The 25,925-nt window shown below is 66.0% G+C and overlaps 2 protein-coding genes across 2 annotated transcripts in view; one reads left to right on the top strand and one right to left on the bottom strand.

Annotated features, from left to right (window-relative positions):
- The window catches only part of TSC2 (TSC complex subunit 2), a 31,487-nt gene extending 25,432 nt beyond the window's left edge, over positions 1-6,055 (top strand). Inside the window, 12 exon segments of the mRNA XM_032327287.1 lie at positions 5-208; positions 724-792; positions 2,004-2,134; positions 2,570-3,066; positions 3,279-3,354; positions 3,596-3,682; positions 4,421-4,607; positions 4,856-4,995; positions 5,238-5,316; positions 5,389-5,480; positions 5,572-5,670; positions 5,815-6,055. Coding sequence (XP_032183178.1) covers positions 5-208; positions 724-792; positions 2,004-2,134; positions 2,570-3,066; positions 3,279-3,354; positions 3,596-3,682; positions 4,421-4,607; positions 4,856-4,995; positions 5,238-5,316; positions 5,389-5,480; positions 5,572-5,670; positions 5,815-5,985 — 1,832 coding nt within the window. The 3' untranslated portion in view covers positions 5,986-6,055.
- A 904-nt stretch (positions 6,056-6,959) lies between these two features.
- Positions 6,960-25,925, bottom strand: part of PKD1 (polycystin 1, transient receptor potential channel interacting) — a 40,760-nt gene continuing 21,794 nt past the window's right edge. Inside the window, 49 exon segments of the mRNA XM_032327302.1 lie at positions 6,960-7,182; positions 7,185-7,538; positions 7,634-7,863; positions 7,866-7,938; positions 8,025-8,159; positions 8,243-8,293; positions 8,295-8,348; positions 8,351-8,512; positions 8,514-8,537; positions 8,642-8,816; positions 9,074-9,199; positions 9,278-9,425; positions 9,602-9,714; positions 10,056-10,195; positions 10,567-10,761; positions 10,841-11,043; positions 11,120-11,238; positions 12,945-13,038; positions 13,150-13,334; positions 13,582-13,628; positions 13,729-13,845; positions 14,477-14,603; positions 14,705-14,915; positions 14,999-15,142; positions 15,213-15,383; positions 16,273-16,471; positions 16,553-16,669; positions 16,671-16,799; positions 17,043-17,123; positions 17,126-17,206; positions 17,537-17,584; positions 17,587-17,655; positions 17,658-17,924; positions 17,926-18,138; positions 18,140-18,160; positions 18,162-18,172; positions 18,259-18,280; positions 18,282-18,404; positions 19,040-19,099; positions 19,101-19,196; positions 19,557-19,725; positions 19,787-20,030; positions 20,114-20,225; positions 20,228-20,269; positions 20,271-20,345; positions 20,347-20,397; positions 20,507-20,650; positions 21,659-21,808; positions 21,951-25,567. Coding sequence (XP_032183193.1) covers positions 7,069-7,182; positions 7,185-7,538; positions 7,634-7,863; positions 7,866-7,938; positions 8,025-8,159; positions 8,243-8,293; positions 8,295-8,348; positions 8,351-8,512; positions 8,514-8,537; positions 8,642-8,816; positions 9,074-9,199; positions 9,278-9,425; positions 9,602-9,714; positions 10,056-10,195; positions 10,567-10,761; positions 10,841-11,043; positions 11,120-11,238; positions 12,945-13,038; positions 13,150-13,334; positions 13,582-13,628; positions 13,729-13,845; positions 14,477-14,603; positions 14,705-14,915; positions 14,999-15,142; positions 15,213-15,383; positions 16,273-16,471; positions 16,553-16,669; positions 16,671-16,799; positions 17,043-17,123; positions 17,126-17,206; positions 17,537-17,584; positions 17,587-17,655; positions 17,658-17,924; positions 17,926-18,138; positions 18,140-18,160; positions 18,162-18,172; positions 18,259-18,280; positions 18,282-18,404; positions 19,040-19,099; positions 19,101-19,196; positions 19,557-19,725; positions 19,787-20,030; positions 20,114-20,225; positions 20,228-20,269; positions 20,271-20,345; positions 20,347-20,397; positions 20,507-20,650; positions 21,659-21,808; positions 21,951-25,567 — 9,653 coding nt within the window. The 3' untranslated portion in view covers positions 6,960-7,068.

Here is a 25,925-nt window from a genome sequence, read left to right as displayed (position 1 = left end):
CTAGGGAACACCAGTTGGCTGATGAGCCTGGAAAACCCTCTGAGCCCCTTCTCCTCGGACATCAACAACATGCCGCTGCAGGAGCTGTCCAATGCGCTCATGGCCGCCGAGCGCTTCAAGGAGCGTCGGGACACGGCCTTGTACAAGTCACTGTCGGTGCCGGCGGCAGGCTCGGCCAAGCCCCCTCCACCCCCGCGATCCAACACGGGTAAGTGCCGCCGCCCCGGTGGGGGATGCGCCTGGCCGGCTCCCTGAGCTCTCCTTGCTGCCGCCCCCGCCTGGAGATGCGGCGTGGCCCTGCGCACCCCGTTCCCGGCACCGTCCTTGGCGTGCCCTGGGGCCCAGCAGGGCAGCCGCACATGTGCTGGGGTCTGGGATTGGATGCGCCGAGTCCAGCCCGAGCCTGCCTGTGTGTGCCTGTGCCCTCGCCCGGAGGGGCCAGTGCGCTCCCTCCGGCCTTGCCTGTGGCCTCAGGTGGAGGCCCGGGAGCTGTGCTGGTGAGGAGGAGGGGTGCGCCCCACGCTGCAGACGTCCCCGGCAGCCGCACAGAGAGCCGGGAGCCTGCGTGGGCCGTGAGCCGCCTGCTGCTGGCCGGATGCCGCTGGCCCTCCGCTCTCTCCCTCCAGGCTCGGGCTCTATGCGGGACTAGCGCTGCCTTTCCTCTCTGCTCGACTGTGCATAGTCTGTCCTTCTGCTGACTGGCCGCTCGCGGTTTCCTTGCAGTGGCCTCTCTCTCCTCGCTGTGCCAGTCCAGTTGCCGAGCACAGCTGCACAGGGGCGTTTCCTGGGCAGGTATTCTCCCGTCTCTCTAAGGAAGATGCTGTTTGCCGCAGAGCGTTCCTCTGCCTCATCCTCGCTGCCCCCGCCGTCCCTTGTGCGGCCATCCCTCCGCGACTCTGCCGGCGCCGCTCCTCGCCCCCAGCCCCGTCCCCTCCAGAGCAGGGCCCCGACTCGCATGGGGACGTCTGTGCAGGATGCCTGTGCTTGGCTGGCGGGCCCCTCTGCCCTGTGCCCTGCCGGATGGGCCCTCGCAGCCCCTTCTTCAGGCCTCGGGAGGTGACGTCACGCAACTGAGTCGCGGACGGTCTTCGGGGCCAGCCTGGCCCTGGGGCTCAGCCGGGCTGACCGTGCCCTGGCCTCTGGTGTTCTGATTGGCTTGGACCCGCAAATTGGGCTGTGTGTGCCTTTCACTGGGGGCCGGCCCATCACCTCCAGGCCCTGGCGGGGGCAGGGGCTTGACCCACATGGCCCTCTGGCCCGCCTAAGCCCCCATGTGTGCGCAAGAGCCGGTTTGGAAAGGGCAGTGTGCAGACGGGTCCTGCGGGTAGCTGACGGACTGCACGTGTGCGAGGGCTGTGCCACCGCAGGCTGTGCTAACCCTCATGGCTCGTCACCCCCACCCCTGCCCTGACACTGGCACAGGAAATGCTGCTTTGGGGCATCCTGGCCTCGGCCCTCCCGACTCTGAGTTTGGCTTGGGCTCCGAAGGCGCGTCTCTGCTTTCCGGGTTGGGCTCCCCATCTGTGCGCGCTCAGGGCTTCCTCCTTCATCAGGCTTCGCCTGGGGTCCAGGCAGGGCAGAATCCTGGTGTCCTGTTGCTGGGAGCCAGCCCCAGCTCACTGCTGCTCCTGAGCTCAGGCCTCGTCCGAGGCGGGGCTCCTCCCTGGTGGGGTTCAGTGCTCCCTTGCCCGTCTCCCCCACTGGAGCAGCAGGGGCAGGTTCTTGGGGTCCTGGGATGCAGATCCCGGGGGCCGTATGCCCCCCTCGTCACCAGGCTGGGAGCCTATGTTGGAGATGCCCGGTGTCGGGGGCCGTACTGCACCCCTCAGAGTGCCCTCCTGCAGCTAACTGGGGTGCGGGCAGCTTAGAGCCACGGGCGAGGCAGGCCTTGGGTGAAGCTCTGGTGGGGCCCCCCGTACCCTCTCGGGGAGAGGCTCGTACCTCAGGCACGTGAGCTCCAGGGGCCGGGCCAGCACCTAGTAGCCCCGTCTGTGTCCTCCCAGACTCGGCGGTCGTTCCGGAGGAGGGGAGTCCGAGCGAGGCTCGTTTGCCCACTGAACCCACGGAGTTGGAGGACTTTGAGGCAACGCTAGGCACAGACCGGCGCAGCAGCCGCGCTGAGGCTTACAGCAGGGTGAGTGCCTAGGGGCGCTGGAGCTGCGGGGGGGGGGGGGGGGGGGGGGCGCTTTGGGGAGGGGGCGGGGCCTCCCTCCGGGCTCCATGGCACACGGACTTGCTCAGAACTTTGGCGAGTCTTTTGCACGCAGTTTTCTCATCTGAGAAATGGCGAGCCGCCCTGCCGCTTTTGTTCTGCGTGGACTGTCGGGTTTTCCAGCGGGCCCTGCATGGGGGCAGCTGCTCATCCTTGGTGTCCTTGGTTTGGAGATGACGAGCTCTGCTGCTCACTAGCGGGTGCTGTCCTGGGGGAGAGGGTGGGACCAGCCGCTTGCTGTTGAGGGGCTCTGTGGCCCTGACTGGGGACGAGGGGGGGCTTCATCGCCTCCACGTGAACCCCTGATGGGTGTGCTGGTTCCTCCTGACGGGGGTCGTGTGCACTCCTTCCTGGCAGTCATCATCAAGCTCCAGCCAGGAGGAGAGGTTCCCCGTGGAGGAGCCCGCTGCCGGAGGAGTCCCCATCGAGCGGGCTGTCTCTTCCGAGGGCGCCCGGCCTTCTGCGGAGCTCCCCTTCCAGCCCTCCCAGCCCCTCAGCAAGTCCAGCTCCTCGCCCGAGCTGCAGACCCTACAGGACATCCTTGGGGACCCTGGGGACAAGACTGATGTTGGCCGGCTGAGCCCTGAGGCCAAGACCCGGTCCCAGTCCGGGATCCTGGACGGGGCAGGTGCCTCCTGGTCAGCCCCAGGTGAAGAGAGCCAGGGCCGGGGCCCCACGCAGCCCGAGGGTCCCTTGCCTTCCAGCTGCCCCCGCTCCCCCAGTGGCCTGCGGCCCAGAGGCTACACCATCTCTGATTCGGCCCCGTCACGCAGAGGCAAGAGGGTAGAGAGGGATGCCTTCAAGAGCAGAACTGGGGCCTCCAATACTGAGAAGGTACCCGGCATCAATCCCAGGTGAGCCTTGCCCTCCCGGGCTGGAGCTGCTGGACAGTCTCCAGGACGATGTGGGGCCTGGGACCCCACCACAGGCTGGGCTGCAGGTCCACGTGGCCTCGGCACTGTGGCTGGTTGGAGCCACAAGAGAGGCTCAGGCCTGCTGCTTTGTGTGTGGGTGGACGGTACCGGCCGTGACTCTGACCCGGCCCTCCCTGTCTCTCCCCCTGCAGCTTTGTGTTCCTGCAGCTCTACCATTCCCCGTTCTTTGGTGACGAATCCAACAAGCCCATCCTTCTCCCCAATGAGGTGGGTGGGCGTGCCTTATCTCCACCGCGGGGCCCTCTCGAGCCTGAGTGGGGGGGCGCCTGGGGCTGCCCTAGCTCTCGGCAGTGGTGCCCATGGTCCCAGCCTCAGCTCCCTGGGGCGCCGTGGGGTGATCGACCCCGGTGTGGAGAGCCCTGCCTGCATGGGGATCGAGCTGGGGCTGCAGGGCTGGTGGCAGGGGATGGCCTCCGCCCAAGGCTCAGGCAGGGCTCTGTGGCTACAGTCCTTCGAGCGGTCAGTGCAGCTTCTTGACCAGATTCCGTCCTACGACACCCACAAGATCGCCGTCCTGTACGTGGGAGAAGGCCAGGTGAGGCTCCTAGGTGCCAGGGTGCAGCTGTGTGGCCTTCCCACCTGGGGTAGGGGTGAGGGCTTGGATCCTTGTCTGTCACAGAGCTTGGTCACTGCACGAGCGGCCACTGGCCCATGCTCACAGAACCCTGGGCCAGATACTGCTCTGGTGCCAGGGACACGGCGGGAGTGACAGGTGAGCGTGGGAGCTCGCGGTGCCCAGGGGAGTGCCAAGCACTCCACGGCGGAGAAGGTGGCATGTGTGAGCAGGGCAGCGGTCGTGTCAGCCATCCAGGTGTGGGAAAGAGAGGAAGGGAGCGTCTGGTGTGGGAACGGCAGGTGCTGGTGGCTGGTGCCATGTCCCCTGTGCAGGGAACAGGAGGTGGGGCAGGGAAGTCAAGGGGAGGGCTCACGTGGGTCATTGGCGTGGACTGCCTCCCGGGCTGTCGGGCAGCTGCACTTTCCTTTCCAGGGAGGTGGGCAGGTGTGAATGCTTCTGAGCAGAGGGTCTGAGGGGACTCTGCCTAAGTGTCTATAAAGTGTCCCTCTGACTACCGTGTGGGAGAGCTGTGGAAGGCGGGTGCTGGTGGGCCTACGAGGGGCAGGTCTGTGGACTGGGGCTGGGATTCCGAGTGCCAGGGTTCTGGCTGTGTTCAGAAGGTCCTGTGGTACCAAGGACCAAATACATATGCAGGAGGGGGAGGCCGGGACACAGCCGTCGGGGGCAGGGTGCCACCATGCTCCTCTCTGCCCACAGAGCAACAGCGAGCTCGCCATCTTGTCCAACGAGCACGGCTCCTACAGGTACACGGAGTTCCTCACCGGCCTGGGCAAACTCATCGAGCTCAAGGACTGTCAGCCAGACAAGGTGTACCTGGGCGGCCTGGATGTGTGCGGGGAAGACGGCCAGTTCACTTACTGCTGGCATGACGATATCATGCAAGGTAGGTGCCCTCCCGCCCCGTCGCCCGTTGCTGCTGTTGGCTGTTGGGGGCCTCGGCAGGGTGGGGGTGGGGAGCCGTGGCAGGGGCGCATGGGGCTGGCAGCTCTGCTTCTAGAAGCTCTGCGCTCAGGCAGAGGGGTGCAGTGCTGCCGGCCAGACAGGCCCTGAGGGCCTCTGGGGAAGCCAAGAAGTACCCTTGGAGAGAGGTGCAGGGGGCCCGCCCGTTCAGCTCTGCCGGTCTGCCTGCAGCGGTCTTCCACATTGCCACTCTGATGCCCACCAAAGATGTGGACAAGCACCGCTGTGACAAGAAGCGCCACCTGGGCAACGACTTCGTGTCCATCGTCTACAATGACTCGGGCGAGGACTTCAAGCTGGGTACCATCAGAGTGAGTGGGGGCAGGCCTGGGCCCATGCCTCTCTGGGGGGACAGCCCAGCAGGGTCCTGTTATTCTAAGAAGGGAGGCGGCTGTGCCCTGAGGTCCGCTGGGAGGAAGGGGTGTGTGCAGCGGCTGGTGGCCAGTGGGGCACAGGCTGGCTCAGGTAGCAAGCCCCCCGCCCACCAGAGCTGAGTGAGGACGTGGCAGACAGTGGTCCTCGGGGCTAGTGACCTCTGCTGTCGTCCGGGCAGGGCCAGTTCAACTTTGTCCACGTGATCATCACCCCCCTGGACTACGAATGCAATCTGGTGTCCCTGCAGTGCAGGAAAGGTGAGCCCCGGGGTGCGGGGCCGGGGGGCATTTGGGGCCCTGAGCCCTGGTGTGAGCTCCGTTTCTCCCCAGACATGGAGGGCCTCGTGGACACCAGCGTGGCCAAGATCGTGTCTGACCGCAACCTGCCTTTTGTGGCCCGTCAGATGGCTCTGCACGCAAACGTGAGCTGAGGGGAACGGCCCAAGGGGCAGGTGGGACGGGTCCACAGATGCCCCCCCAAGAGGGCTCAGCACTCCCTGCACCCCACCCCAGATGGCCTCACAGGTGCATCACAGCCGCTCCAACCCCACCGACATCTACCCCTCCAAGTGGATTGCCAGGCTCCGTCACATCAAGCGACTCCGCCACCGGGGTAAGGAATGTGGACCCCAGACCCCCCGCGGCCACGGGGAAGGGGCCCCAGACCCTTCCCCGCGGCCACAGGGTTGGCGGCGGGGGGGGGGGGGGACAGACCCCCTGTGGGGGAGCTTGCTGCTGACGCTCCCACTCCTGCAGATCCAAGAGGAAGCCCAGTACTCCAGCCCTAGCCTGCCCCTGCTGCAGACGCACGCCCCGGGCCACGGCAAAGCACCCGCTCCGGCGCCCGTGGAGCCCGTGCCGGCGTACGAGACCGGCCAGCGGAAGCGCCTCATCTCCGCGGTGGATGACTTCACAGAGTTCGTGTGAGGCGGCGCGTCAGGGGGTGCACGCGCGAAATAAAGCTGAGGTGCCCACCGGCGGCCCACACACAGATGCAGTCAGCCAGCTGGTTTATTTGACTTTGTCGGGTGGGGCCGGGACCAAGGGTGTAGCTTCGGCCATGCCCCCAGCTGTGGTCCAGGGCCACTGGGGCCACCCACACCACCACACACGTGCTCTTGCGCACATGGCCACAGGCTTACCTTCCCTGCCCCGGGAGCCAGCCCCCAGGGAGGGCCCGCCCGTTCCACCCAAGCGCCCTGTTCTTGCCTCCTTCTCCTCCCCAAGACCCGGCACCAGCAGGTCTGGGCCCTGCCTTCTTGCCAGCCTTAGGCACAGAACAAGGGCCCTGGGGAGGGACAGAACTGCCTAGAAAGGGACTGGGCTTTTCTAACAAGCCTCCCTTCCCCAGCTGGACCTGGCCTCCGGTCAGGCATCTGGGGAGGGAGGCCTGCTGCCCCTTAATGTGGGCAACAGTGGGCGCCGGGCTGCTTTGGCCAGCGGGTCCCTTGGCCTTAGTGAAAAATAGAGCAACATACAAAAATATACACATTTTCACCCCATATAAATTACCGACGATAGACACACAGATGGCAGCGGATGGGGAGTGCACTCGGCAGGGGCACAGGAGAGGTAATAACTTAGTGGGGACGGCCACGGGAGGTGCAGGTTCCCTCCCGAAGCCTGGATCCTTAGCAAAGGGGAGATGTCTGCCCAGGAGGTGGGGCCGGGCACAGCCCGCTGTACCTGAGGACTCCGGTAATAAATTAGCATCTCAGAGGATGGGCACTTGGCCCAATACTGCTCTGTCCTCCCACGGGGAGCCGGGGAGGGGGACCCTGGGTCCTGGCTGCCCACACGGCCTCTTAAAGTGCTGAGATCCCCAGGGTAGAGACAGCGGCTGCCTCCTCCCTGGGGGACCTTTGTGCAAGCTCTTCTGCCAGGCCCGAGACCTTGAAGGTGGCAGAAGTTAATACTGAGCGGTGTCTGCTCCGGCTCCCTTCCAGAAGCCGGAGTGAAGCCACAGGCCCGCCCCAGCCAGGGCACAGGTATGAGCCCAGGGCCCCAGGGTTAAGTGCTGCTGGGGTGGACCTTGTTCTTGGCCCACAGGGAAGCCCTCCCGGGGCCAGTGGCCAGGCCCATGCCTCGACTGGCCCGGGCCAGACGGCTGGGCAGGGCCGGCCGTGGGTCTGAGGTGACACAGCACAAAGGATGAGGCTTGGGCGCCCGGTGCTCCCGCGGCCCCGCAGATGCTGTAGTCTCTGCTCCAGCTGGTAGACATCCTCTGTGGCCTGGTTGAGTCGGTCGAACTGGGTAAGGAGAGCCTCGAAGACGGCCTGGAGGCGTGAGGGCTCGGGCTCGCCCCGTGGCCCCAGCCGGCCCAGGCCCCCGCTCAGCGCGTCTAGTTGGCTGGAGGACGTGGAGGGCCGGGAGGTGTCAGAGCCCCCACTGTGGGGTGGCGCATCCGGGGAAGCCTTGGAGCCCCTGGAGGAGCGGGAAGGCAGCGGCTCCATCCCCTCGAAGCGGACTTTGTGGCGGAACTGGGGGCGGCACAGGGGCTCGGTCAGTCCGGCTGCACCCTGGGCTCACCTGGGCCCAGGGTGCGTCCCTCTCCCCCCCGCTGGGCCGTACCCACCTCCTTAACCTTGCTGAAGCCCATCCAGAGGCGCAGCCTGCGCAGGAAGAGCTCCACCATCTCGTAGTCCTGTGGCTCCCAGGCCGGCCGGTAGAGCTCCCCACGCAGAGCCTGGTACCGCCACCTCAGAAGAACCGTCCCCAGCCTCAGGGCCCCCCACAGCCGCAGGGCCCAGAGCCCCGTGCACAGCAGCGGGGAGAGGCGCCAGGATTCAGTAGGGCACAGGGCAGGACCCCCAGACCAGGGCACAGCACCAGGAGGGCCCCTGCTGCGCTGCGAATGGAATCCACGCAGGAGGAGACCAGCTGCAAGGGGAGGGGAGGGGAGGGGAGGCAAGTGAGGGGCGGGTCCCGGGCAACGCCACCCCCCCGCCGGCCTCACTGGCACCTACCAGAACGGCCAGCTGGGTGTAGGCCGCCGCGAGCGCCACCAGGCCCAAGGCTGCGCCCGCGAGCTCGGCAGGGCGCGGCACAGCGTCTTGCCGAAAAACCGACCACGGCGGCACGAAGCGCAGCTGCTGCGCGGCCTGCGGGCGAGGGACACCGGCGGATCAAAGGGGCATTGCCGGCCCAGCCCAGCCCCGCACCCCGGCGGCTGCCCCGGCCTCACCTTGACCAGGAGCAGGAAGAGCAGCGAGGCGGCCAGACCACGAGCCGCGGTCGCTCAGCTGCGCCACCTGCTCAAAGCTGGTGAAGCGGCGCGGGCGGCGACGCAAGGAAGCGGGGTCCACTGGCGGTCAGCGGCACCCAGCTGTGCCAGGCGCACGAGCGCTGCGGCGGCCGTCAGGGCCACCAGCAGCCACCGCGCCCAGGCCCCGGGCTGCACCGCGCGGGCACGTCCTAACCGGCGCCACAGGCGAGCCTCGGCCACGGAGAAGTACCAGCGCGAACAGCAGCAGGCTCACCTGCGGGGGCGGAGCCGAGACTGGCTGGGGCGGGGCAAGGCAGCGGGGTGGGGGCGGGGCCATGAGGGGTGGGGCGGGTGGGCGGGGCCGGGGCCAGCACCTACCGAGGTGAGCAGCGGCAGGGAGAGGCCGGCGCTCAAGCGCTGCAGCGGGAAGGGCCGGACGCTGAGGGCGGTCACCGCGTGCCCGGCCGCAGGGAACTCAAGGCGCAGCGTGACGGCGGCGTGCAGCCCCACGGCCGGGCTGTAGCGCGTGAGCTCCACGAACACGGCGCGGCTCCTATGTGGCAGGAAGGGGGCGGGGTGAGAAGACCAGGAGACCTGGAGCCTTCCGGGAGGAAGGGCTCGTGGGGCGGCATGGGGACATGACATGGGGGCATGGGGTGGAGGTTGTGGGGACAGCGAGAGTCAGCAACGGATGGGGAGCCGCAAAGGTGGTGGTGGGAGGAGGGCCCGTGGGGGCCCGGGCGCCGGGGCGGGATGCTGCGGGCCGGGGGTGATGGGGGTGGGGGGTGGCGGGAGCTCAGCCAGCCCTGCCTGTTGTCGATCCAGTTGTGCAGCTGCAGGAAGCCCAGCTGCGCGCGGCTCTCTTCCAGGCTCAGCCCCAGCTCCTGCACGTATCCCCCACTGTCGTACATGGCACAGTAGCCCCAGGACCAGACCCTGCTGGCGAGGCGGCAGTGTCAGGGCCAGCCCTGCCCCCACCCCTGCAGGAGCCCCGGGAGCGCCCTCTGTGCTCACCCCAGCAGGTCTGGCGCAGAGTAGGCCCACGTCTCCGAGCCGTTGTGGGCAGTGCTGCCCCAGCCAACCCCATAGTCGCCTGTGCTGAAGGAGCCAGAGGCTGCGAAGCACGTGGGCACCCCCGAGCCGGGAGGGTCCGGGCAGAGTGCTGCCGGGAACGAGCACCGTGAGACCAGGAGCTCACTGCGGACCGGCTGCCTGGGCTGGGCCGACGGGAGCACCGCACACCCTCCCTGAGCCCACAAGGCAGAGGCTGTGGTCTCCCAGATGGAGAGCAGCGGGGAGCAGGTGAAGGGCTCAGCCAGGTCGCCAGAAGCCGCTCACCTTCGTGCAGCCGCACCTGCCGCAGTCGCGGGGGCCCCAGCTCGGGGCTGGACTGGTTCCCGTGGACATAGGGGAGCAGCACATGTGACATCCACGGCCAGAATTCCTCAGACCTGCCCAGAGACACAGTCCCACGCTCTACCCCACAGCTCCCTGCACCCACGGGGCAGGCGGGTCAGAGGCCCCGAGCACATGGCTCCTGCTGCCCTGGCCCAGACAACAGCGGGCCGCCAGGGCCCCCTGCTGGGACAAGCGGAAGATAGAATCCGTCCTGGCGTCCTGGTGTTTGGAGCAGGTAAGTGTCATGGGGTACAACCAGAATTGTGCCAAGACACTCGCCCATGTTCTCCAGGGACTGGGCTGGACCAAGGCCAGGGCAGATGGGGCCTGGTCAGCATCAGCGGCTCCCTGGCCAGGCCGACCGGTCTGTGGGTGCACTTGGGGGTGTCCGTACCGGGTGATAGCCAGGAAGGTCCGGCTGCCCAGCTCCTGTTTGATGGCACTCTGCAAACGGTACGCGTGGCTGTGGCATGAAGCATCCCCGTGGTTGGCCAGCAGAGTCACCAGCAGGAAGAGCATATACACCAGGAGGCTCTGGGGGCAAGGACGGCCCTGAAGTCAGCTGAGCCCACTCGGCCCCACTGTGACAGAGCTGGCCAGGAAACCGCCCACGGCCGAGGGGCCTGGTGCCAAGAAGGCAGCACAGACAGAGGCCAGGGCCCCGCCAGCGGTGGGGGGCAGACGTGATCTTGCCAGAGGCAGAGACCGCCCCCAGGGCCCCTCAACACCAGGCAGGAGGAGGCAGTGGAGCTGGACCAGAGAAGAGGCAGAGGGTCCCAAGGGCCTTCCATGGGAAACCAAGGGCCGGGGGGAGGTTTTCAACAACGGGAGAACATATGGGAAGACAATATGCTGGTCCAGCTACGGGGGAGCAGGGCAGGTGCCGACCCCAGGCCCGAGCTCACCCTCAGCATCCCGTGCAGCTTCTTGACCTTCCGGGCTTCCTCTTTCGCCAGGAAGAGCGCAAAGCCATGGGGGGGCCTCACACGGGGCACACGCTCGCTCACGGGAGTGACCGCGGGGCACTCCACCAGGGTGTCCCCCTCATCCGGATGGAGCCGCTTGACCACCAGCGAGAAGTACAGGGCTTCCAGAAGGACCTGCATCGGGGGTGGGGGGGGATCAGAGGGGCCCGCTGGTGTCAGAGGGTGGCCGCTGGGCCCCCCACACCCCACTTACCTTGATAGGCTCCCAGCCAAGGAAGGAGGCCAGGAAGCTAGAGCTGCTGGACAGGAGCCACAGCACACCCACACCGGGGGTGAAGCTGGCACCCACCCAGCCCGCAACCCCCACGGCCACAGCCACCAAGAGCAGGCTGAGCCCGTGGGCCAGGGGTGCACACCAGGCTGGCAGCAGCCGCCTCCGCAGACCGTCCGCCAGCCCTACGGGAGCAGACAGACTGGTGAGAGGCAGCCCACGGGCAGGGATGGGGGGCAGCTCGGGGACCCAAGAACATACCTGTGTGGGAGAGCTTTGTCGACTGGGGCTGCTCCCAAGTCAAACCTGGGCTGGGTAGCCCCCTCTCTCCCAGCCTGTGCAGCACCAGCGGCTCTGTCCTCTCCCTGGGGGTGCCAGACCTGAAGCACAGGAGTGGGGGCACCTGTGCTCACCTGTCGGGGCAGCAGGCGACTCCAGCTGCTGAGTCTCAATGAGGGTGCGCAGCCGCCCCCCACAGGCAGTGGAGGCGGAAGGCGCTGCCCCACACCTGGGAGGATGTGGTGCCAGGCTCTGAACCCCGCCAGCGACTCTGAGGAGGGGCCCCGACACCTGCCCGGCTCCTCAGGCTGCAAACCCACATCAGCCTGTCTCCCGGCCCCCCTCACCTCCCGCTTCCTCCACCAGGAGCCACAGTCCTCACCCCACTGGTCCGCGACCTGGTCCGTGCTCACTGCACCGCCACGGGGGCATCTTGCCCCGTGCCCAAGCCCTGTCCCTGGCCTGCTCTTCCCGCCAGCACCCCGACTTGGCCTGAAACCTGCCAGCAAGCGCTCCCCACCGCCCCCACCTTTGCCCTTCACCTCCCGTGCTCTGATGCAGCTCTGTGAGCTAAGACGAGTGATTTTCGGCAACAGTGCACAGCACTCTGCAGAACTGAGCGCCCCTCGTGGCACCCGGCGGACCTGGCTGGCTCCAGAGCTGCCCCAGCAGGGAAGAGGGGAGCAACCGGAAGCAGGAAGGCGACAGGTGCCTCCAGAGAGCAAGTGTGCACACCTGCCCTGGCTTCCGCAGAACTGAGCCCTGACCAGATGTGGGACGCGACTGTGCGCCCTATGCTGCCAGCAGCCCCATGCCCAGAGCCGCGCTCAGTGCGTCTGGCTTCGGGAGGCTTCTACGGAACGGAAGGCAATACCGGTTGTGCAGGTGGGACGCCACTGCCAGGACAGCAAGACGCCAGTGACCGATTCCTCTTGGAAACAGACTTTTCTGATTACAGATCGAGCTTGAGCTATTTGCAGGTAATACGAGTGAGCAGGGGTGCATGTTCCCGTCTCACGGGGACCAGCTAGCTCCTGCTCTCACCAGTCCTTGCTCTGGACGTGTATGTCTGACACGTGGATATGGCGTCCCTTGGGACAGGGTCATAGAGCAGGCGGGGCGCCAACGACACACAGCCTCACCCGAAAGTCTACAGTGCAGGAGAGCAAAGACCGCCTTTTGAGGACAGCATTCATGGACCCCCCCCACACCTGCTGATGTGCACACGCTAGCGGGCTGGGGGAGGGGGATGAGCATGGGGCGAGGGCAGGCAGGTGGGGCTTCGGGCTGGAGGTGCCGGCCTGCTCCACTTAGAACTACCGCCCCAGGATTTCCCCATGTTAGAAACCTTTTGAATCAACTGGCAATTTCTTCATAAAAATGCAATCATGCCACAGTTATCTGTTTTTGTAAAAGGATTCGAGACACTTTCCCCTTTTCTCTGTGTTCTGGGGCAGTTTACAACTCAGTAAATTTTTGGTTGCTTTAAAATTAAGGAGACTTCAAAGGAACAGGAAAATAGGTATTACCAGAGAAATAGAAGCGTACAGTAATTTCACATGAGTCATCCAGGCCAGAAACCTAGGAAGTCTAATAAAAATATAAACTCCCAATAGCTTTCACAAAAACAAACAAAACAACAAAAAGATTGTTTAGGAAACTGGCAGGGCCTGCTCCCTGCAGCCAGGTCACCCCGTGAGGTCCCTCCTACAGGGAAGGGACACAGAGCTCACAAATCGCCCAGCTCCAAAGGGCTTCTCGGCCTGGGCTCTCCCTGTCCCCTAACCCCCAGGAGCCAGGTACTCACAGGCCAGCGAGCAGATCCCTTTCAACCTGAGTGTCCTGGGTGGGGGCCAGGCTGCTGGCCCCTTCAGCGAGGATCTGCCGAATCAGGTCCTCGTCTAGAAGAAGGAGCAGAACACATCAGGGAGGGCGTGGGCCTCTCTGACCCCCCCGTTCGGAGCCTCCTTGGGGAGAGTATGGAGTTGCCACCCCTCCCGACCCATGCTCACCTGAGGCTGAGAAGTACTTGGCAGGTGAGGAGGGGCTGACCAGGGACAGACCGTCCTCCTCTGAGCCCAGCATGCGGCCAACGTGGCCCCGGGCCAGCCGCTGCAGGGTGCTGCCCACAATGGAGGGGTCACTCAGCAAGTCTGGCCAATGCAACGTGTCCTCGCTGGATGGCCAGCACGTCAGGCTGCGGGTGACAGAGGGCAAACAAGGGGGCCCAGGGGACATGTGTGCACACGCTCCCGAGTCCCATCACACACACACACAAGAGGCTTCTCAGCAAGGCGGCTGAGACAGCGTGTGGCCACACCTAGGGCCTGCGAACACCCGCAAGGACACACGACACGACCACGGAGCCCACACACCTGCCACGCAGCGCGCACGGGGCATGGCGGGCCTGCACCAAGGCTCAGGTCTTCTCTGCGGACCCCTACCTTTTAGAGTCATCCGAGAAGTCACTTTTCATTTGTCCCGCAAAGGCCTATTGAGAAGAGCAGAAAACTCAGACTCTGGGCCGCCCAGATGTGGCAGCACCCCCCGCCCCCTCCCGGCCCAGGCAGGGCCCCTGGGGCCACACTCGCCTCCACACGCAGCCCCGGGAAGCTGAGCAAGGAGCTGTCCAGCACGGACGGGTCCAGGTAGCTGTCGATGTCCAGGACCGGCTGCCCTGCGGGGGTGGGACTCTCGCCCCTGGCCACCTACCAGAAGAGGCAGGCGGTCAGCGGGACGCAGCTCTGCCTCCTGAGCAGAGCTAGACTGGCACTGTGCCAGAGAATGTGCTAGAATGAATGATGCATGCGTTCTGTGTCTGCACTGTCCACCATGGTAGCCGCGAGCCCCCTGCTGCTACAGAGCCCATGAATGTGGCTGGTCTGATGTGGCCCTAGGCTGCTGCCGGCCACCGCACCGGACTCCCAGCCTCCATCCTGTGGCCGCGGCTGCTCGCCCGGTACATCCCTTGTCTCAGGCGCCCGTGTGGCTCTGGTTATGGGGGACGGGACGGGTCAGCTCACAAGGGTTGTGCGTCAGGGTAGCCGTCAGAGCAAGTGGCTGGGTTTGTCTGCACAGGAGGTCTCGTCGCTGCCCCAGCACCTCGCCATGGACACCCCGGTCTCCCACTTCCTCTGAGTCAGTCTGGGGCCTGTCCTTTCAGGAATTTGTCCGTCTCCCCTCGGTCATGGGACCATCCCATCAGCTTCCGCGGCCTCAGCTCCGTTCATGAGCCCGGCTCCTGCCGTGCTTCCATCCTCGAGCCGCCTCGCTGACCTTGCTGACCTTCCCTGCTGACGAGCCCATGCGCCCCCGGGAGCTCCACAGTCCTCAGCCCACCTTGCTCCGGGACATCCGGAAGAGGAAGAGGATGACCAAGTAGACAGGGTAGACGACCACACTGGACACCAGACCCACGGCCACTGTGTCAGCGCTCAACGGGATCCGAGTGGACACGGGCCCGGTGCTGTGGGCAGGAGAGAAGAGAGACCGTGGCTGGGACACGCTGGAAGGGGCGCAGGGGTCAGGCAGGAGGGGTCACCCGGGTCCCCACGGCGCAGCACCCACCTGTGGGCAGCGTCTCCCACGACCCCGTACCACACAGCATTGGCACCCAGGAAGAGGCAGACGAGGAGGACACAGCAGGTGGCCCGCTGGACGCGTGTGAAGCGGCTGCGTGGTGGCCGGTCCCAGATGGACAGCCAGATGTGCTTGTCAAAGAAGCCGCGCTGCAGCTCGGCCACCAGCAGGCGCCGGGACCGCCGCAGGGCTGCCTCACCTGGGGACAGGGCGGGGCGGGCTTCAGCGGGCCGGAGGCTCAGGGCCACCCCTCCAGCCACAGGGACAGGGATGGGCCCTTACTTGCCGCTGGCACCTCCTTCTCCACGAGGCCGCCATTGGCCTCAGTCTCCACCGACAGCCACTCGTTGACCAGGAAGAAGGTGCTGCGCGCAGTCTGCAGGTCCCTGACGATGACGTGCTGCAGGAACCAGGCGGGGCTGAGCCCTGCGGGGAGGGGCTTCGTCAGGCGGGGGCGGGGCGTGCAGGCCAGGTCGCCACAGGTGCCCCCACAGACCTTTGTTGTCGTGCCACACGCGAATCTTGCACACACGGCCGAGGCTGTGTGGGGTGGCAATCTGGAACACGTCCAGGCTGTTGCGGCGGAAGGCTCTGTCCCCATCTAGGTGCCGGTGGCCGCTGCGGCCCTCTGCCCCATACAGCATGATGCCCACGTGTGCCGTGGTGCCTGCGGGTGGGCGGACATTTAGGCCAGACGCGAGAGCCCGGCCAGCGGCCTCTGCTCACCGGATGCGGCCGCCGCACCAGCCCCCTCGGCGTGCTAGACCCGGCCTGACTGTGCAGCCTCTGCAGCTTAACAGAGGGACTATGGGAGGCCGCGGGGGCCGCGAGCTCTCCAGTCTGCTCCAGGAACGGCCGGCTCGCACTCCAGTGGGCAGCCCGTCCCCGCACCCCCACCGGCTCCCACAGACCACCCCTCTAACGGGGCGCTGCCTGCTCGTCTCCCAGGAAAAAACACCCGTGACAGTTTATAAAACTCAGTCATCAAAACGGTGAAAGCACAGAAAGGAAGTGAAAAGTGGCAGCACACGGAGCGGAATTCAGATCCAAAGTCAGCGGGCATGTCACACCGCCTGAGGCTCGCCGCGAACATGCCAGCGCAAACACGACAGCAGTTGGGAGGGAGGATGGGGGCACCAGCCATCGAGGCCGGGATGACCGGGCGAGAACGGTCACGGCAGGCGGGGACGCGTGGGAGCCACAGCAGCAAGACGCAGGCACGGGCTTCCCGCACGGCAAGGCCCAACAGTTGCACGGGCAGCACTGTCCACACCGCTTGGCAAGTTTTTTCACCAAGAAACCAAACACTTTGGCTCCCAGCCGGTCTAACAGCAAGTCCCACCGTCCCCGTCACTACTGGTCCCGTCTCCCAGCACCGGCTCGTGCTACCTGCACTGACCATCTGCTTGCTCACAGCTGGGGACCCCACACACTCAGCAGTGGATAAACCCAGCCGGCCCTTCGTTGGCTACTAAGGAAAGTCACTGGGGGGCGCGGGGGGCCCGAGAGAGCGAGTGAGGGTGGCTGGGGGCCCGGATGAGGCAGTCCCCCCTCACCTGAGCCTCGGCCCCAGCCAGTCTTGACCAGGATCTCGTACTTGAAGCGGCCCCCCTTCCCACAGAAAGGGATGACGCGGACCCGGCGGATGTCCAGCTGGTCCAGTTTCCGCAGGACTACAGCCATGACTGCATAAGTCACCAGGCACACGGGAACACACGTCAGCAAAACGACATAGTTCGTGCCTGAGGCCGGTTCTGGGGAGACAGAGCCATCAGGCCTGGAGGCACTGGCCCAAGCCTCAGCTTCACTGGACGCAGAACACACGGTGCCACTCACCGGGAAGACGAAGTGGACACGGCTGGGGGGCACGAAGAGGCTGGCCCCGAAGGCAGTGAGGTGGCGGGTAAGGCAGACAGCCTGGCTGGGTGAAGTCTCCTCCAAGGGCACGAGCCCCCTCCGTCCTCCACATCATCTCCTTCTCGCTGAAGTACTGGCACAGGGATGTGTAGAGGCCCACAGTCACTTCCAGTGGCGACCAGTGGAAGTGGCTGGTCAGGTTCAGGTGATAAGTCCCCGCCTGGGTCTCTCGTCCTGGGAGAAGTGGGGCAAGCGGTCACACCCAGACCCCACCCGGCCCCAGGCCCTGAGCGACAGCCATATTCTGGCCCCGAGGCCTCTCGGCAGAGTCACCCTGCCACCATGTGGTGGCCAGTCCTCCCACTGCTATCGCCTGTTCCCATGAGGAGCGCACAATGACCTTGGCACCATTCGCCCTGCCCTTGGAGACCAGCCCCTCCCCACCAACGGGTCCTCGGTGGCGGGGCACGTGCTCACCCGGGGCGATGAAGAAGGTATAGGGCCTGTGGTCGTCGCCTGCCAGCTGCTCCAGGCGGATCCTTCCGGCTGGTCCGAGCAGTTGTGCTCATTGGGCCAGGATGCTGAGTGCAAGTACACGGCCAGGTAGGGCTCAGGCTCCTCGGGCAAGTAGTGCTCTAGAGGGACAAGCACATGGTTCGCACAGACGTCCTGGGCCGTTCATGCACCTGGGTGACCCCTGTGGACGCTCTGGGGCCCTCCCTGGCCCTGGGGGCAAGAGGGCCAGAGAGCTCGGGGATGGCACCTGCTCCACCTCCCCCGCCACCCTCGGGCCAGGCCGCCAGCAGCCTGGGAAGCAGGAGGCAGACCACAGTAAAGGCCACAGAGTTGGGGGGTCCCACGAGAAACACCTGACTCACGCCGAGGTACCTCCCCGCCTCCCATGAGCCCCGAGAGGCTGGGCCAGGCCTGCAGGCGGCACCGCCGCGAGGGGCCCCAGCACGCACCACTGAGCAGCGTGTAGGTGAGCTGCAAGTGCAGGCCCAGCGGCGGGGGTTGCTTTCCTCGGGTGTGACCACGACGCCGACTGAGGCCCGGGGCGGGACGACCGTGGAGCCGGCAGGAGCGCGGGGGCGCCTGAGCGGCCCCGGTCTGAGCTGCTGGGCACCTTCACAGTGATGGCGCGCTCCGAGGCCAGCTGCCCAATGGGGATGTGGGCCCCGGCCTGCGTCTGGAAGGCCATGGAGGCCACCTTGGTGGAAACGGTGTAGTTGCTGATGTAGCCGAAGGGGAAGGGGTTGGAGGTCAACCAGGAACATGAGCCTGCACCACGTCGCTGAGGTTTGGACAGGGCTCCGCTGAAGGCCGTGGGGATGGAGAAGGGGCAGCCGGGGAGCGAGGGCGTCGCCCTGGCACAGGAGGCTCCGTGGGTCTGAGCGCTTGCCGCGGGCCGTGATCTCCTCACCCACCCAGCGTCAGAGGCTCCTCGTCGAGGACGCCGGGAGCGCATGACGATAACACATGAGGGCCGACGACAGGTGATAGGCCCTGGACGCCACCATGTGCGCCGGCAGCTCCATGCCCAGCTCCGGCGGCCGAGGGCCCCTGCACATCCGCACTGGCCAGGTGGAATGAGGTCGCCTGGGGGGTGGGAGAGGCGGGGGCAGATGCTCGCGGGGAGAGGCAGGGGCAGGTGGGAGCACCGTGCGGCCCGGCCCAGCCCGCACCTGTGATGTTGAGGATGCTGTCAAGCGATGCCCGTGGGCGTCCCGGTGCCTGCGGCTGTCTCGGCCTGCAGGATTCGCATCATGCCCTCGAGCTTGTGCAGTGTCTGCTTCAGGCAGGAGCCACACACCGGCTCCCCACTGGACACCTACAAGCGAGGCCGGCCCCTCCGCTCAGCTCCATCACGCCGGCCACGCTGCAGGGCACCCACTCTGGCCCTGGCCTTCCCCGGAGCCCCTTTCATGCTGCAGCTGGAAACCCCCGAATGTGGGTTCTACCCACATGCCTGCTTGCTGAGAGCTCTCCTGGGGCTTCTCCCTACCCACGGACGAGGCCAGCGGAAGACCACTCGTGCGTCCCACCCCATGCATGTCACAGCCACGGGAGTCACGTGTCACGTGCCCCCCCCACCTCCCTTGGAAGGTTCTCTGCTCCCTTCTCTGCTGAAGGCTCTGCTGCAACTTCCCACCCCTATCAGACTGAGCTCAGCCCTGCCCAGTCCAGTCTCCAAATCCTGGACACCACCAGTGGGTAGCTCTCGGAGCTGCAGAGGCCAGGTCTACTGGGACTGTGGGCTGGAGCAGGACGACACAAGAATGGCCTCTTCCATCTGCCCCTCCCTACAGTGAGCCTGCTCCTTATGCCCTGGGGCCACCCCACCACAGGCCCCGGAGGGCAGAGACCCCCATGCCTCTCACACTAGAACAGCTGAGGACTGGCACAGGACAGGGGTGGCATCTGGCCAGAGTACGAGTGCTGCCGAGGGGCCTGAGCACACCCTACCGTGCACTGGGCCAGCGCTGCCGCGATCTGCTGGATGTCATCCACAGTGTTGACCCGCAGCCGAGACCAAGGTCTCTGTGACATTCTTGCGTATCTGGGCTTGCAGCTGCCGCCGGGTGTCCAGCTCTGCTGCCGCGGCCAGGCTGTGCTCAGACTGTAGGCATCAAGCACAGGGAGCCGAGTGCGCGACGGCGGCCCCCGCAGCAGTGAGGGCCAAGGCGCACGCCGTCTCAACCACCATGAAACGGGGGGGGGGGGGGGCTCAAGTCCTGTTTCTTTCTTTGGGGAGCAAAAGGAGGCTTTCCCAGGGCTCCTCTGACAGAGGCTGGGCGCAGTGACGGGGAACCCACAGGTCGAGGATGGGGGAGGCCACAGGTTGGGAGAGGACAGAACAGTTGTTTCAAGGAAATGTGCCGGGGGGACTGATCACTTGCAAAGCTGTAGGGCCTGGCCTGGCCCCACACTCTTGCTGAGGACAGACAAGAAGAAGGGAGTCCTCACCCCTGTACTGGCCTCGGTTGAGCACGGTGATGAGGGCCAGCGAGTACTCGATGACATGCTGGGGGTCAGCCTGTCTCAGCAGCCGGGGCAGCATGCTCTCCGTGAGACCATGCAGCCAGGTCATGAGGTTTGCCGGGGCCTCCTGGGAGTCGCCAGGAGGCTCTGGCAGGGTGATGGCCAGAGACCTGTGTGGAGAGGTTCAGTGCCGGTGAACAAGTAGGAGTCCCCGCTCCCACCAGCCCTGACCTCCCGGCTCTCCGTCCAGGCTCACCGTTGAGAGCGACCACAGCCGCGCCCAGCTGATCCTGCACCACCACGGCCAAGCCCACCTGGAAGTGGGTGCGAACCCACGGGCGGCAGCACCGCACCACTAGGTGGGGGAGGCTGCCCCTGTAGATGCAGAACTCCTCGCAGTGGCCCTAGAGCAACAGCGCCGCAGTCAGCAGGGCATACACCAGGGGCGCGCTCCCATCTTCCGCGTCCTGCCAGCCTGCAGGGGCCCTAGAAGTGTAAGCAGGCCGGGGCCCCTCGTACCCCACCGCGCCTCCCCCTCCCACCCGCCACTACGCTCACCTGTGCACTCGAAGTTGACCTTGGTGGTGAGGGCGCGCACGGCGTCCAGCGGGAAGAGGCGGCAGGAGCCCCCGCGTGGGGGCCGGTTGGCAGCGAGGCGGATGGAGGGCGCAGCCCCTCCTCCTCACCCGAGCGGCCCAGCACCGTGAGGGTGAACCGTGTAGCCCTCGCCGTCCCGCAGCACGCCGCGCCGCACCACCAGCCGCATGCCCGAGCTGCCGGTCGACGTGGTCCGTCTCGTCCAGCACTAGCGTCTGGTTGCTAAATGTGCGAGCCTCCCAGCGCTGCGGAGGCCGACCGGGGACTGAGGGGCAGAGCGACTGCGCCCCGCCCTCTCCCAGGCCCCGCCCCACCGCGAGGCCTCGCCCCTTCCCTCCAAGCTCTTGGGCTCACCCCTCGCTTGGAGCCCGCGCTGCAGTTGTCACACCGGCCCTCCAGATACACGTAGGAGCTGCGGCTCACTGCGTATACCGCCTGCGCCTTGCAGGACACACACTCCAAAGACACGATGGGCACCCGGCCCCTGCGAATCAACACCTAGAGACAGGGTGGGATCACAGGGAAGCCATGACCTGAGCCAGTGCCTCTGCTCCTGGGACCCAGACCCGAGTCTACCCAGCACGTTGGGACCGCAGGGGTGCGGTGGCTCCTGGGAGACCTGAGCCTCTGGCCGCTGCCTTGGCGCTGTTCTCCTAGTTGGGAAGGCTCGGCTCGGCCCGGCCAGCTCCTCACTAGCCAAAGGTCCAGCTTCCCAGGGCACTGTGGGCTTGGGCCGCACCCAGTACATTCATCTGGCTTTGTGCCTCCCAGGCTGGGGGATGGTGGTGGACACCCAAAAGAACGGAGTCCACACTAGGTTTATTTTCTGTAGCTTCCATGGCCCAGCATGCACCTGGCACACACAAGGCCCTCAGGTGCTCACCCACGAACAGGAGAACGGTCAGGCGAATGCCTCTGTGGGGAGGGGAAATGTGCGCTGATCGGCCCGAGGCCCCTGCTGCCCTGGGACGGGGCCCGCCTCAGCCAGTCCAGGTGAGGCCCTGCTCTAAGCTCCCAACTTGCCTGACAGCCCCTCAGGGCATGCCAGCTGGAGAGCCCTGATGCTGAGGACAGAGAACGCTATGCTGGGCACTAGCGGAGCCCAGCACACCTGCTCCCATCAGCACACCTCCCCCAAAGGCAGCAGGAGTGGCTGTCCCAGGGTCACCCGCTCTGCATCCCTGACCTACCTGGAGGGCCCAGGGGAGGGGAGCATTGAGTACACACACGCACAGGGGTGAGATCAGGCCCCTCCCATTCACAAAAGAGGAAACCCATGTTCTGGGAAGGGGACCTCACGGCGCCTAGGGCCCCTCCGAGATCTGGAGCACAGTGTTGAAACGGGATGTTTTGTTAAGCACTACAACACAGGAAACCCTCCAAGAGCGTTCGGTGTTCCCTGGGGGCAGGTGGCCCTGTATGCTCAGTCCTCCCCGGCAGCTGGGCCCACCATGGGGGCCTGGGGCTCTGCCTTGCTGGGCTAAGGACCAGGCCAGCAGCACCCACCGTCTGGTTGGTAGCCTCCTCCTTCCGCCCCGCCTTCCACACGGTCAGGTTGAAGGTGTACTCCACGCCGGCCTGCAGGCGCTCCCGAGGGACGGTGACCACGCTGCTCCCCCGGGGCCCAAAGGTCAGGGCACACCCACCAGATTCACTCTGTAGCCACAGGGGATGGGGTGTGAAACCCTGTATGGCTTCAAGGCAGAACCTGGTCCAGGGCACAGCTAGAAGACCCCCTCCCCGGGTTGGGCAAACGACTGAGGGGCGGGGACCATCCATGCCCTGCAGGGCACCTGACCTGGGTCGAGGCCACACAGGCCCAGTGGAAGCTGAGCGGTGTTTGGTCGCCGTCTTCCAGGTTGGGATCATAGGATTTGCTGCCGTCCAGCACCAGGTCCTGAGTGTCTGACCACACGCGGTACGACCCGCCCTCAACAATGGGCACCAGGCGCTCGGGCACCACCGTCACGTTGGCTTGGATGCTCCGCGCCAGCGGTGTGTCCCCGAACGACACCATGAAGACGAAGCAGTAGTGGCCCACAGGCAGGGCCAGCCGTGGCACCACCAGCTGGGGCCGGCTCACATCTACACTGGGCAGGGCCATGGGGGCCATGCGCGCAGGCCGCTGGCAGCTGGGGGCCCGGTATACCTGCCAGCGGTACTCAGTCTGGTAGGTGACACAGTCGCGCAGGTTGACGTGGGCCTCCAGGTAGTTGCGCTGGGAGCGCCGCATCAGCACCTGCGGGGGCAGGGCCACCTCCACCTCGGGCTCCCTGCAAGCCAGCACGTGGACGGTGACCGTGGCCTGCGCCACAAAGAAGCTCACCAGGTTGGAGGCATTCACCTCCACGCGGTAGTCCCCGGGCCGCAGATAGGAGTGCTCGGCCCAGGGCTCCTCCGTGTCCTCCACCAGGGCCCCATCCCCAAAGTCCCAGCGATAGGCCACGCGCCGGGCACTGGGGCTCGTGGCGGCCTCAAACCGGGCAGAGCGGTTGGTAAAGCAGCGGCCACTGCGCAGCGCCACCTGCTGGATGGGGTCCTGGACCTCCGTGGTGAGAGTCAGGTTCACCCCGCCCAGCTCGTTGAAGGCGCGCACGTGGATCTCCAGCAGCCCCGCAGCCACCGGGGTGTAGGTGACATCTCGGCCCGACAGGATGACCAGCGAGTCCCCCTGGACCTTTTGCAAGGAGAAGTACCACGCGTAGGCCACGCGGGACCCCCGCTGCACGCGGGCAGTAAAGTTCCTCTCCGTGCCCGTGGGGATGCCCGGTTCACAGCAGCCAGGCACCTGCAGCCCCCCCACGGCCTCCAGCACCAAGACGCGCACCTGAGCCTGGGCCCGGCTCACGTGGTTCTCTGCCTGCACGCTCACCACGTGGTCCCCAGCCCGGGGGAAGCTGCGGGAGAAGTGGGGCCCGGGCAGCACCTCTGGTCCTGCCCCGCTGACCTGCACAAGGAATCGCACGGCTGAGCCGGCAGCCAGCACGGCCTGGAAGTGCACCCGCTGCCCGGGCTCCGCCACCTTGCTGCTGGCCCACAGCACCAGGCCCACGACGGGCTCCTCCACCGTGAGCTCATGGGTGGCCACGACCCAGCTGACCGCGTTGGAAGCATTAAGCTGAACGGAGGAGGTGCCGGCGTCGCGGAAGACCACAACGACATGCTGACCGAGCCTGCTGCCACCCGGAACTGTCCAGCACCAGCTCACGTTGGTTCCGGAGTCCAGTTGTCCCCAGAAGGGCACAGAGGAGCCGGCTGCCACAAAGCTGCGGTCTGGCTCGCCGGCCTTGATGCTGAGGCCCCTGACGGGCACCTGCACGGCCACCTCGAGGGTGGCATTGGCCAAGCCCAGCTGGTTCTCAGCCGTGACCATGACCAGGTACAGACCGGGGCTGGGGAAGGCGTGGGTGGTAGATGGCTCCGGGGTCTCCCAGCTCATTCCTCCCTCCAGGAACCAAGTGTAGATGACGCCACTGCCCCCGGACAGCTCAGCACAGAAGGTGACACTGACATTGACCGCGGCGGGGTTTGGGGAGGCGGCTGCAGCCAAGCCGCCAACGGGCTCCACAAAGTCCACGGTGCGGTTGGCCGAGGCGCTGCCCAGCATGTTGGTGGCCCGCAGCTGGATGTGGTAGGTACCGGCCTCGAGCACGGTGAGCGAGAAGGTCTTGCCGCTGCCAGCCAGGACTGGGCCGCCATCCTGCTGGGCAGCCCAGCTGTAGGAGATGTTGGTGCCGTCTCTGACTGCGGCCTGCAGCTGCAGCGTGCGGTTGGTGGGAAAGCAGCAGCCGCCACCGCCCCCCGCCACCTGCAGCCCCTCGATGTGCCGCAGGACATAGATAAAGATGCTGTCCTGGGCGGAGCCCACCTCGTTCTCGGCCGTGACGATGATGTTGAAGGTGCCCACCGAGCGAAAGGTGTAGGAGATGGTGGGGCCCCCAGGGATGGGCGTACAGCGGTCGCAGAGCACCCAGGAGTAGCGCACGTTGCTGCCGGCCTCCAGGGACGTGCTGAAGCTCACGCTGGCATTGAGGGGCACCACCGTGCGGCTGGCATTGACACCCAGGCCCCGCACGCGCTGCTGCACCGTGACATTCAGGCATGCTGCGCCACGGCTCACCTCGTTCCATGCGTGCACCCTGACAGTGAAGGGGCCCGTGCTGTTGTAGGCGTGAGTGGCCGTGGGGCCCTCAAGGCGCCCGCCGTCCCCCAGGTCCCACAGGTAGGTGGCGGGGTGGCCGTGGCCCACAGCCGAGAAAAGGTAGGGCTGCAGCAGCTCCAGCACGCCGGACCCGTTGACCCGGATGCCCGAGAGCTCCACAGGCTCCTGCACCTCCACGAGGGCAGAGTCGTTGGCCGCCGAGATGTTGTTGGACACGGCGACCGTCACCAAGTAGGAACCGGAGTCTGCGTAGGTGAATGTGGCCTCGGGACCGCCGACACGGGCCACATCCTCAGTGCCGAAGTCCCAGGCGTAGCGGTAGAGGGATGGGGGCCAAGCCCGAGCCACCAGACGGGCCTCCTCCCCGAGCCGCACCAGCTGCCTCTCAGGCCACAGGGTCACGTTGCCCACCTCGGGCTCCACGCACACGCTGCTGAAGTAATGGGCCTTGTTTACCTGGCTCGACAGGACCAGTGCCAAGGGGAACGTCCCACTCCGCGTGAAATTGTGTGTCACCGTCGGGTCCCCTGAGATGGTTGTGTTGGAAGAGCCGTCCCCGAACGTCCAGTCGAAGACGTAGTGCGCAGGGTCCCCGGTGACATGGGCCGTGAACCGGGCGTGGGGCTGTGCGGGGATGCAGGCTGCGGGCTCGATCCGCAGCACCTCCAGGACAAAGACGTGCACGGGCCGGCTCAGGGCCAGGTGGCCCGCAGGGCTGGACGCGCCCACGGTCACTGTGCAGTTCTGGGCGTGGAGGTACACATGCTCCACTCTGGACTCGGGGCCCGTGAGCACCACGCCGTCCCCCATGTCGAACGTCCATGTGACGTTGTCCCCGGACTGCAGCGTGGCACTGACCGTCATAGGTGCGCCCTGCTCCACCGCCGGGTTTAGGCTCACATGCAGGCCCCGGAGCTCCTCGAAGACGCGGAGGCTGAGGCCCGCCACCACGCTGCTCACCGTGTTGTTGACCTCTAGATGGACGTGGTACACGCCCCTGAAGGCGTACGTGTGGTTGACCTCTGGCTGGGGCTGCGTCACAGCCGGGGAGCCATCCCCGAAGTCCCACGTGTATAGGATGCCCCCAGGCCAGGGCAGGGGGTGTGGGGAGAAGGTGACAGGCTGGCCGGCCACTGGGACATGGCTTCCCACAGCCACGGCCAGGGCCGGTAAGGCGGCTCGCACACTCACAGGTACTTGCTGCGTCAGGTTCTCGAAGGCATTGGACACCAGCAGGGTCAGGTTGTACTCACCTGGGGGACAGGCCTGAGTAAGGACCAGGGCCACTGCCTGCGTGGCAAGGTCAGTACTAACCCCGTGTTGCTGCACATTGGGGCCCCTCGGGATGACAGAACAGAGCCCCGGGCCAAATGCAGAGGGAGGACGCCCTTGGTTCCTGTGCCGGGCGTGCCCGCGAGGCACGCGTAGGGTACCAGCAGCATGGGGTGAGACATGGGGCAGATACAGGGACGAGAGGAGGGGCAGCTCTGTCCCAGGCCGCCCTGAGCCCCAGTCGGAGGCAGAGGGGTAGGGGCACCGAGCTCTACTCTGTATTTCCGAATATGCAGCTTCTAGTCATTCAAAATGAAACGTAGCCCCCTTCTTCTCCAG

The sequence above is a fragment of the Mustela erminea genome, chromosome 20 (genome assembly GCF_009829155.1).
Source record: "Mustela erminea isolate mMusErm1 chromosome 20, mMusErm1.Pri, whole genome shotgun sequence".
NCBI classification, from domain to species: domain Eukaryota; kingdom Metazoa; phylum Chordata; class Mammalia; order Carnivora; family Mustelidae; genus Mustela; species Mustela erminea.
The sequence above is the reverse complement of the archived record's forward strand: the minus strand, read 5'-3'. Positions and strand labels throughout refer to the sequence as shown.